General features: G+C 43.1%; 1 protein-coding gene across 1 annotated transcript in view; it reads left to right on the top strand.

The window, feature by feature from the left end:
* Positions 1–12,033, top strand: part of INTS8 (integrator complex subunit 8) — a 142,523-nt gene that overhangs the window by 63,756 nt on the left and 66,734 nt on the right. Inside the window, exons 9-11 of the mRNA XM_082259349.1 lie at positions 1,004–1,156; positions 6,146–6,246; positions 8,921–9,062. Coding sequence (XP_082115475.1) covers positions 1,004–1,156; positions 6,146–6,246; positions 8,921–9,062 — 396 coding nt within the window. The remainder of the gene's footprint in view (positions 1–1,003; positions 1,157–6,145; positions 6,247–8,920; positions 9,063–12,033) is intronic.

The raw sequence follows: 12,033 nt of genomic DNA, 5'->3' as shown, positions 1-12,033 counted from the left end.
TAAAAATCCCCCAGGTACAGGTTGGCATAAGAGGGGGCACATGTCTGCATAGCCGCCCCCTGCACTTGAAGATAGTTAGAGCCGTCAAACACAAAATGATTATGAGTAAGTGTAAACACGAGCAATTCCAGAATGAAGCCATTATACTCCTGATGGACATTACTCCTCTCATCTAGAAACCTTTTTACCGTGGCCAAGCCCAAACGGTTGGGTGTACTGGAGTAGAGGGCCTCCACATCAATGGACACCAGCAAAATGTTGGTATCCAAGTGTAGGCCATCTAGGATGTTAAGCAGGTGGATAGTGTCCCTTTAAATAGGTAGGTAAGCTTTCCACGCGTGGACATAGATGATCGTTCACAATAATACTAGCCTTAGAGGTCACACTGCCAATCCCAGATACAATGGTTCGGCTTGGGGGATCCCTAAGACTTTTATGCGTCTTGGGTAACACCTAAAATGTGGGGATAATAGGATGTTCAATAATTGTATAGCCTATGTATTGTCCATGTTTTATGTCTATGTTCTGTTCTTTTCTTTTTCTTCTTTTTTTATATGTATATACTAGACATCTGTTAAATATATCTGGACAATAAGAGCCTTGAGGAAGCAAAATACTTATGAAACATGTTGACATATCTTGTACCTGTATACTATTGATGTCGCTGTATGTATTAGGCATATTCTGTTCCTATATTTGTGGTACATTATTGATGTTGCTGTATGTATTATGTCCTAGGGGCCCCCTTGTTTTCTGTGGCCTTGGTTGTAACAAGGTTATGTATAGGATTTTGGATGTTTAATAAATAAAAAGATACTTGCATTGTTACTATATATCTTTTGGTAGTTACCATTTAAAAGCCCACCTGGGGTTAGATCATTTGTTCTTCACCTCCTTTTCCGTTGGCACTAAGCCCTCTTTAAATTTTTATTTTTTTTAAGCAATCGGTTCATTTTGAAAGTCCTGAATGTTCTGCTAATGTCTGTTTCTCTCTTTTCCTCAGATTGGTGTAGACTCCGCCCACTGCGCAATAGATCAGAGGAGGTTGGCTGGGTACTGCCAGGCATGCAGTGTTCTGGTCCCATCAAATGTGACTGTGCAGCATTCATCAACATATAGTCAGATTCATCACTTTATGAAAAGTGGTAATTACCAGGTAAGGCAGATTATCTTGTTCTGTTCTTTAATTTGGTTCTAAAACTGGCTGTTTTTTAAGGGTGTACCTGACTATTTTCTTAAAGTTAGTATGAGCTACAGTTGCTATTAACGCTGAACTCCAGTATTCTGTTCACCTTGCACAGTTGTGCAGGCTTCTCTCCTGTACTGAAATTGTTTACTCCGATGTTGCTGGATACTGTGAGCTTCCTGTAAGCTGCAGCAAGCCAGAGCATGCCTTATTTTCTGGCTAAAGAACCTCCAGCATCATCTAACCCTTTCTCTTCAGCTTTATGGTCCCTGTTCATTCATTCATTGAATTTCAGTTCTTTCATTTATAGAAGCTCAGCATAACATGACTGCATTACATAGAGCAGTTTGCATGCACATACAATCTGCCTGGGGATGCCTGCTTCTTTAGAAGTCATTTTGATGTTTGCGTATCTCCTTCCAAATGCCAGCCAACTGCTTGCATCAGGTCTGAGGGCTCTTGAGAAAGGAGTACTGAGGCAGGGTGCTGTGTCAATTACAGGAAAATATGTACAACACCCTGCCAGCCTCTCTTTTGGGTCATGATCTGCCTGAATTGCATAGAGACTTCTAGAAACCCAGTGATGACATCACTGGGTTTAAAATAAGATATGTAATGAAAATGGAAAATGTCATTAGTATGCTAATGAGGCAGATGAAGGTACCAGGGAGGGCAAAATTCTAAGCAGATTGAACTTCAGCTTTAAATATAAAACATAATTAGTTGAGTCTGTAAAAAGATTATCTTCCTCAGTATAAAGCCCTATACACACAGGACGAATGATGGTTTTGGCTGGTTCAATAGAAACCAGCCGACATTTGACCTGTGCGTACAGCACCCGGTCCGACCAAAGCCAGCCAAATGTCCGGCATCTGTTGAAGGGGCATGGCTGAAAAAGGTCTCCCGATCAGCATCCGGTTTGCGCTCTCAGCCAAAGGCCTCTACAAACTTTGGTATATGGGGGGGAGGGGGACATTCCCCTGTCAGAACACAATAGCTCAGCGGGGGAGATAGCTGTACTAAAGTTGAATAGTTAGTACAGGATCTCCTCCTAAGCCCATCAATTTTTTTTTCCTTCAGCCCACTGGATTGAACGAAAAAAAGATACTAGGTATACTAGGTGTATTCTAGGCTTAACACCCCTTTTCCCTTCCTCCCCAGAATCCCCTGAAACCTGTACCTCTCAGCTGTTGACTCCACCACATGCTTTTACTGGTTTAATGGGGCCCAAAAACAGCATTGCAAAATGTGTGTGCAGGGGAGATTTTAACTGGATTGAATTCTCAGATGGAAGTTACTCTTTGCACATGAACCACCATGGTACTGGGAGCACAGGGCACTCAAATAGGTAAATAAAATTAGGTGTAAACAGCTCTTTATTGGTGCTTTTTAAAGTGGTTCTAAAGTTTAAAAAAAAGTAATAAAGTAATTTCTGTTTCCTTCATTGACGGACACAGCTCCTGATCTTCTTAACCTTTTGGGTTATACTGCCCCCTACAGTAGTAGGACACTAAGCAGAAATAAAGTCTGGTTATGCCTATGGGCAGTCCCAGGGAGTATACTCCCTCTCTCTGCTATAGGTACTCAGTTCTTTTTTTTCTGCCTAGTCACGAGTAAGAACCTAGTTCCTTGCTGGGATCTCTGGTCCTTTTTTCTTTTTAGATAGAATTTTTTTTCTCCTGGATTTTTTCCTGTAAGATCTACAATCAACTGCTGGACTGGGCGATGGGCTGGATAATCTAGATCCAGTGGTCACCCTTGTCTGACCAGCGAGCACGCACAGACCTCAGCTCCGTCCTAGGTCGGCCACGACATAGCCCCACCGGACAGGGGCTGGCCTGCAAGTTAAATGCATTGCTAGGTCATATACGACTGGGGCTCAGCCCAAATCGCAGCGTTCCTCCTGGCCGACAGCCCCCCATTTCGATGGAGAGGAGGTTCTGTCTGAAACAGTGCTCGTCTAGGTTCCTGCTATGGTAAGTTACTGTCCCTCTTCTCCCCCTGGAGGGTTTTGGGGTGGATGTGGGCCCCTCCATGGGAAGGTCAGACCCCTGGGTTCCCCTCCCTCCCGTTAGGCACCCCCCCCCTCATCGGTATGGTGGTCCCTGTGGCCATCTCGCCTCCCTCCTTGACGGGTTCACCGCCGGCAACTGGGCAATCGGTTGTGTGTGGGGGGGCTGTACCTGGTAGGAGCTCCTGCCAGGGCCCCTCCTTCCTGCCTGTGCCATTTTCTGAGGCCTACCGTGGGGCCACCGTTTTCTTGTAGCCTGTGTGCTTAATGCATAGCAGCCATGTTTGTGTAGTCCGGCGGCTATTTTTTGGTTGGTTGCCATTGAAAAAAGCGGCAGCCATGACAGTAGAGACCTCTGGGTGAGGATTTTGGTGCTGTCATCCCCTGGTGCTGACTCCTGGATCTTTTCATTTCCTTATTGCCATTCGTGCAGTGCAGATTCGCCTGGCTTCTGTGGGATGGTGAGTCTGGTGGGGTCTTCTCTCTAATGAGGATCTATTGGTGCTCTGTGGCTGGCAACTGGGTGGGCTGCCAGATTGTTGGGGGTTGTCCCTTAGCAGTGTTTTACACACTATTTTGTGGGTTCCCCCTGGTGACTCATGGAGTCTTTAGAGCACATCTCCCCACCTGATCCCCTCTCTTAGGCTGCGGGGGGCCGGGTCTCATCCATCCATCCATCGATGCACTGACGGCGGTCCTGGAGTCCTTGGTGTCGAGGTGGCTTTTGGGCGAAGGGCTGGCAAACAGCACCCCCCCCCCCCTTCCCCTGCCTCATCTGTCTCATCAGATCCTGAATCTGATTCGGCAGCCTCGGATGCGAATCACCCTGCTGGGTCTGGAGGACACAGCGGAGGCGCAGGTTCCCTTTGGCATTCACAAGCCATCCAGAGCGGAAAAGGTGTTCCCTTTCCCCTCCTATTTTGACAGAATTGTCATTAAATAGTGGGGATGACCAAAGCGTCCCATTGGGATCCCCAAGCGATTTTGCTAGGCGATACCCCTTTGAGGAGTCCCTTTTTAAAAAGTGGACTGTTCCACCGGTGGTGTAACATTTCCACATTAAACAAGGCAACCATGATTCCAGTTTAAGAGTCCCCAGCCTTTAAGGACCCGGCTGACAGGAAGGCGGAGGCTGTGGCCCACAATATGTACACCCTGACTGGTTCGGCACTGAGGACGATATTCACCATTGCCCTGGTGTCGCAGACTCTGACCAAATGGGCTAGGCTTTTGCACCGTGACCTGCAGGGGGAGTAGCCTTTGCCGAGCTTGCGAACCAGCTGGTCCAGGGGCTGCAGTTTATCTGTGCTGTCTCTTTGGGTGCAGCTCCCCTAGTGACTCGACTCTGTTAGGCAGTGGTCCTTCGGCGTGTCTTTGGCTAAAATGCTGGTCTGCAGACCAGACTTCTAAAAAGGCTTTGATTGATTTTCCCTTTCAAGGGATCGCTTGTTTGGTGCTACCTTGGGTGACATCATTGAAGGTCTTTTTGGGGCGGTGCAAGACCTTTTTCTTTAAAGGGTGATGGTTCCTGTTCCGAATTCAGAACGTTTTCAGAGGTATAACTCAAACCTGTTTACAGTTCCCAGGAAGGAAGGCAAGGTGCATCCAATTCTGGACCTCAAGGTGCTGGACTGCTTTGTTGCAAAAGAAATTTGCAATGCTTAACACCTCACTCCTGCACTCAGAATCAAGGCTCTCAGATTACTTCTGTCACGGGACTCATACTTGACATCCCCAATGGCTAAACCTTGCTGCCCTCTACGACCGCTGTGGTCGACGTAACACTGTAAACACAAACACAAAAGGAGGGCGCACCAGCCTAGCGCATTATCCTCAGTAAGACTTTTTATTTAAGAAAGATTAAAAGATGTCTACTCACAAACAGGTGATGTAAACCAGCATATCAGATCCAATTAACAACGTCCATTATATTGGAGTCCACAGTCTTTGTCTAGAAAATATGGGCTAACGCGTTTCGAGGCAATGACTCTTCCTCAGACCTGCTTTGTGCAGGTGCAGAAGTTCCGAATGGAGTCCATTCGCACAGTGTTGGCTTCCCTGTATCAGGGAGATTTTTCTTGCCTCCATCGACATCAAGAACGCTTACCTTCACATTTCAATATGTGTCAGTCTCCAGTGTTCCTCCACTTTGCTGTGGGAGAGGAGCATTATCAGTTTGTGGGGTTACCCTTTGGTCTCGCCTCTGCTCCTCAGATCTTTACGAAAGTGTTGGCCCCGGTACTAGCATTGTTACCCCAATGGGGGACCGCTGTACTGGGCTACTTGGACGACCTCCCTCTGCAAGCGGAGTCTCCTACTGCTTTGGTGGAAAAACCTGGAAATCACCATACGAGCTTGAGGGTGTTTTATACATTTTTGTAAAGATGGAAATAACAGCAGAACGTATAAACTCCCAACTGCTTGTTGTGTCCTGTCTCCCCCCATCCCAAACACCCACCTGATTCCTCCACTGATCCAGTGCTGTCCCCGTCTGTATGCCCACTCTCCTCTCTTCTCACAGGACACAGTGAGAGCATCAGGCACCATTGGCTCCTCCTGCTGCTGCCAGTCAAATACTGTGATTAGGGGGGTTGTGGTCAAGCCACGCTGTTTGTGACTATGGATGCACACAGCCCAGCTCAAGAGTGCAGCTGCTGGGAAGGAGGAGTGGACAGTGCTAGCAGGAGACTCCAGAAGAACAGGTTAGGGACCACACTGTGTAATACCATTGCACGGAACGGGGCAGTATAACCTATGTTTTTTTAATTACAAAATGTTGCCTTTGCAATCGGTGCTTCATCCCCACTACAGGTTTGTTTAAATTGCATTATAATTGTCTTGCATTGCTTCAGTTTTTCCAGTGTAATCACTTTTGGGGTTCTCTTTTTTTAGTCTAGAGTTTGTGCATGTTCCCCTTTATCCATGTTTGTTTTGTACCTTTTTTTTAGGGAATTCTAAATATTTTCTATGAAGATAATGTAAATGGTAACCTACCTGACCAGTTCAGACAGTCGGTTTTGAGAGAGCTCTTCCAGAAGGTGCAGCAAGGGTATGTGCTTTCACTTGTTAATGCCAAAGTGCACCTGTAATATAAAGTTCTATCCCGTCTATCTTTAGTTTTCTTAGATGCGGTAAAAAAATGAAACCTTGCTTGGCCTTATTTGCTGATTTTTTATTTTTTTTTGTTTGGGAAAGTTTCCCTCCCCCCTCATAGAAATCCATTTGACACAGATAAGTAGCAAGTAGAAGTTAGGAAGAAACGAGGACCATGCCAATGGTTTTAGGCTGCAGAATTATGTATGTATTCAAAAATCAGGAAAAAATGTCAAAGCATTTTGGAGATTTGTACATTACTCCCTTCCTCAGGGCTTAAATTCCTGCTAGATCACTTCAGGCTGGCCACGTTTGCAGGTATAGCTATGCAAAATGTTAAAAATCAGTTCCTATATTGTTTAATATCCAGTAATACACGTTGTCACCCTGCTCTGCACATGCTCAGTTAGGCACGATCTGCTGACCGCCTTAAAGAGGAATTTAACCTTCCTATCCTTTACAGCCAAGCTTTTTTTTTTTTATCTACAGCTGCCATGGTGCTGGACATGTGATCAGTTATGATACCAGCCAGTCAACAGTTTGGTTGAGATCACAAGTAAATGTGGCAATTGGCAATCCCAGCATTACAGAAATGTAACTTTTTTTTTTTTAAAACCGGTAAATCGCTTGGTTTATTTCCGCTTTCTGATTTACTGCTGTTGGGGGACGCTGGGCTTCAGCAAAATGGCGACCTCCAGCATGAAGAAATCGGAACAATGCTGGAGGCAATTTACAGCACACGCTTATTTTGGTAACATAATTATTAATGTGGACTATATGTTCCCTGTTAAAGAATATTATTTTTTTATCAAGTTGTTATGGGGTAGTTCCAATTTAAGAAGCTGTTTGGAAAAAACTGAGGACTTTGGAGAGTTGAGGTTACTTTTTCTTTTGAAGCTTCTTCAGCAGGTGTTAAAATTGCAGGTTTCCACAGCTATGAAAACTCTCTGAGGTTCTAATTCTTCCCAAGTCAAAAGCCAAAAAATGGTTTTGAAATTCTACTTAGCAGCTATTATTGCAGTGGCTAATTCTTTACATGCACAGTATCATCATGTCCTTTAATACATTTAAGGCTCCATGTACACGGGACGTTGTTAAAAGTCCCTTTGAATGCTGGAATTTTTAGGACGTTTGAAACGTCCGTTCGGTCACGTTTGTACCCGCGTTTAGCGGCGTTTGCGGGCGTTTGCGTTTAGAACCGTTCCTAGAGGTCAAAAAAATTATTCCCCTTTAAAATGGAAAAACGCGAACGCTAAACGCGGGTCATCGCGTTCAGACGCGTTCGGACGCGTTTGTGCGTTTGAAACGCCGGGAAACACACGTTCGAACGCAAATAATTGCGTTCTAAAAACAGTCCCTGAACGCAACTGCCTGCAAATGACTGTAAACGACCTGGTGTACATGGACAGATAAGATAAAATGTAGATGGGTTCAGGGGCTTCTGAAAAAAACGCCCAACTGCTCCTAAACGGCCATTTCCAGCGTCCCGTGTACATGGAGCCTAAGGCAGCCATAGTTGTTAGACTTGTGTGTGGCATTGTCCTGGATGTGCTTTAGTTTAACAGAAGCATGTTCACGGTCACAGTGTTTCTATCCAATCTAAATGTATGACTCCATAACCCTTCAGAAAAGTAAAAAATGTTAGGTTGTTCTCCTTAACCACTTGACCTCCGAGATTTAACCCCACTTCATGACCAGGCCATTTTTTGCGATACGGCACTGATTTACTTTAACTGTACCCAAATAAAGTTTGTATTTTTTTTCCTCACAAATAGAGCTTTCTTTTGGTGGCATTTGATCACCACTGCATTTTTTCTTTTTTGCGCTATAAACAAAAAAATATCATAAATTTAGGCCTATATGTATTCTTCTACATGTAAAATCCCAATAAGTGCATATTGATTGGTTTATGCAAATATTGTAGCATCTACAAGCTATGGTATACATTTATGGAATTTTCTATTTATTTCTTTTTTTTATACTAGTTATGGTGATCAGCAATTTATAGCAGGACTGCAATATTGCGGCAGACAATTGGACACTAAATTACACTTTTGACACTTTGTGAGAACCAGTGACACGGAATACAATGATCAGTGCTAAAAAAAGCACTGTCACTGTACTAATGACACTGGCTTGGAAGGGGTTAAACACCCATGGTTATTAAAGGGTTAACTGTGTGCCTAGCCAGTGTTTTTGTAAAGTGTGTGCTGATTTTACTAGTGGAAGAGATGGATTTTATTCCACGCTGTGCAGGAGCACAAAATCCATCCCTTCACCCCTGTCAGAATGAAGATCTGCCTTGTGTACATTGGCAGATCCCCGTTCTGTGTTTTACACAGGATCGGTGGGTGGCGGCTGACATCCTTTGCCCAGCACCAGCAGATCGGCTTCTGCTCCGATTAATCACAGCAGAAGCAGACCGGTGGCGGCCTGCACCCCCTAGGCAGAAGTGCAGAATCATGTATATATAATGTACGTGATTCTGCACAGGAGAGTTGCCCTGTAGCCGTAAATCAGCTATAAGGGAGACGAGTATTGGTTAAGGAAGATTGTTTCCATTCAGAAGCATTATTTTGATGTTACCAGACCTGCTAAGATCTTCCTGAAACAATTTCCTTTCACTGCAGGAATGATGCTCTGAGGGAGATTTGCTTTAAAATCTGTGCTTGCAACACAATGCGGGATATTCTGAATGGGCGTCCAGTCAGCGTGCATTTTCACCAGCTCTTTATGAAGCCAAACAATGAAAAAATAGACTATCTTCTTGAGGTATGGGGTTCTTTTTTTTACCTTATTGGTTATGTCTTTATAATAAGTATACATTTAGTATGTTATATACTCTGTGTGTTTTCTAAATACCTTACAGTCAGAGTTGTATAAAGTACTCAAAACCCATACTTGAGTAAAAGTACAAGTGCTCGATCAAAAAGTGACTTGAGTAGAAGTACTAAAGTATTCAACATTTTTTTGTACTTAAGTATTGCAAGTAGTTTTTTTAAGAAATGTTGCTACTCAAGTACTGAAAGTAAAAGTACAAGTACTGTGTTATGTAGTTATTAAAGAAAGAAGTCAAAAGTTTGAACATCATATTGTTTTTTATTATTTCAAATGCAGCTTTTATTTATACATACAGTAGCTTTCATTTTCGTATGCGCTGATTAATACACATTTTAAACTTCATGAAACCTGCCATCTACTGTTCTGGCAGTGGTAATTTTTATAATAGTGACGAGTAACTATGCAGCACAAAAAAAAATAAAAATATCGGAGTAGAAGTATTGAAATCATTGAAAAAATGTAGTGAAGTAAAAGTGGAAGTAGGAGAAAAAAATTCTACTCCAGGAAAGTACAGATACCGCCTTTCGGTACTTAAGTACAGTAGTGAAGTAGTTCTACTTAGTTACTATACATCTCTGCTTACAGTATATGTTACTGAAACAAAATGTACACATCTTGGATAGAATGGGACATAGTTAATATTCTGTTGGCTTATTTGCTGTACAGAACCCTTTTGGGGAGATAGGAATCCAGATCCCAAGACCTGCATGTCTTATGCTTTACATGAATTCTCTAACTACCTGTGTATGTGGGCAGCCATTTCTGATTTTCTGAAATTCCTAGTTTCCTGGTAATCATGCTGACTCTTGTACTTTTAATACTTTTTCAGTCACTGACCAGAAGCAGGTATTCAGAGTTCCTCATGTGCATGCTTGATGCACGTCAGAAAGGCAGATGATTAAATCTATTATATCAACATTAAAAGCAGGGAATTAGCATTTTCCAGCCATGGTCTTTGTATTTCCCTCAGTTTGGGTTTATTTCAAAGGATACATGTAATAAATAAAGGTTAAAGGCTTTGACATAGTTTTCTGCAACAATCTTACTTATTGTTCAGCTTCTCTGTGTTCTGTTTTTCTTGCTAATAGTTTTTCCATATATCTGTTTCAGGGCCTTTGACTTTGTTCAAACACCGCTAGTTATTTAGTACACATGCATGCTTTAGACAGTGTAAAGTCACCGTTTATTCTCTGATGATACACAGTAATGGGTGGATGGGATACCGTTACATTTTTGGAGGATTCTATTTCTAATTGTTTGCTGGAGTTGCCAACTCTTAAAGAATTATTCTAGGCATTGGGTGTTTTATACATGATTACATTGGTCCAGTCTGGTACACATGGTTAAATTGGTCATCATACCAGGCCGAAGCTGGAAATGACGGTAGACGCTGCTATTTCAGTGATCTCCACTTTCTTCCGGGTCCCATGCCAAATAGCTGTTCTCCTTCATTGTGAACAAAGGAAGTCGGCCACTCACCATGGGTGCATCAGAGAATTCTTTGCATTTCTTGAATGAATGCAAAACATTCTCTGATTGGATGATGTGGAGAGCATGGTTTTACCATCCTGCCTCTCCACCTCGTTCAATCAGAGAACGATTTGCATTCATTCAAAAAATGCAAAGCATTTTCTGAATGGAGGCTGTGCCAAGCAGTCTACCCTGTGTTTAGTAAGCAGAGGCACAGCCGCTCAGGACAGGACCCAGAAGCAAGTGGAGATCACTGAAATAGTGGTGTCTTATATATAAACTCTTGAATAGATGGTATCACTGTCCAGATACATTACATAAGCTTATTCGGTCTATACCAGATTAATGTTAGATATGTGGAGTGTCATGTGTGGTGGTCTTGTTCTAAAATAACACCCTACTGGTCATCTATATTTCAGCCAAGTCAACTCATCACGGGTAAGGCATGGCCAGAGACGCCAGAAGTTGCTCTCCTTTCCATGATCCCTGAAATAATCAAATGTATTAAAAAGGGAATATTTAGGTTCCTGCTTATGGCTGCCAGAGTTTTTTTTTGATTCCCAGACACTGAAAGTCTTCCAGGTTTCCCACAATGGGAATGGGTTGCAGAAATAAACGATATCATGCGTATGGAGGAGTTATTAGCCATGGCCACTAAAACTATACTACGTTTCGGGGACGCATGGTCTCCATGAATAGAATTTTCTGATTCTCCACAGCTATGGCCACTTCCGAGACACTAGATACAGGTTTTAACACATTTCTCTGGTATGCTTGGTTGACCTTCCCGTTGGATGCCCACCATTTCTGGTTCTCTCTCCCGCCTACTCCTTATTCCTCTATTCTATCCTTTTTCTCTTTTTCTGTTCCCCTGCTTTTTTTTTTGGAAAAGGTGGCCTTGACAGTAATTTTCATTCAGACCCCATTTTTTGATAGGTGTCGTCCTATTCTTATGGCCATTCGCTTTTCCTCTCATCTGTCAAGCCCGCTTGGGTGCTTGGCTTGCCTTCATCCATCCTTTTAATTGGCCTTATTAATTTAGCCACTCAAGTGGTCAATAGAGCTCGCAGTTGTGGAGAGTACGTAGTCACTGTATAGTGCTTTTTTTCTGAGCCTTTTTATATTTAGTGTTATGCCACGTCAGTGATATTTTCAGTTATTGCATATATTATCTTGGTTCTGGTATAATGCTCAGATGTCTTGCCATTGGACTATATCTCTTAATAAAACTTTATTCTTTAAAAAAAAAGAAATAGCGGTGTCTACTTCTGTACATAGTTAAATTGGTCCAAGCTGCTGGTGTTTATTCCACGGGTTTATCAAGGTCCCGCACTTCCTAACATCCCACACTTTTTCCTGCTCACGCAGCACCACTCGCTTTTTCCCGTATGCCCAACTATGCCACTGAGTGTCTTCGCTGAGATGCAACTCT

This window comes from Pelophylax lessonae, assembly GCF_965119305.1.
Source record: "Pelophylax lessonae genome assembly, chromosome: 5".
In the NCBI taxonomy this organism is placed as follows: Eukaryota; Metazoa; Chordata; class Amphibia; order Anura; family Ranidae; genus Pelophylax; species Pelophylax lessonae.
The sequence above is the reverse complement of the archived record's forward strand: the minus strand, read 5'-3'. Positions and strand labels throughout refer to the sequence as shown.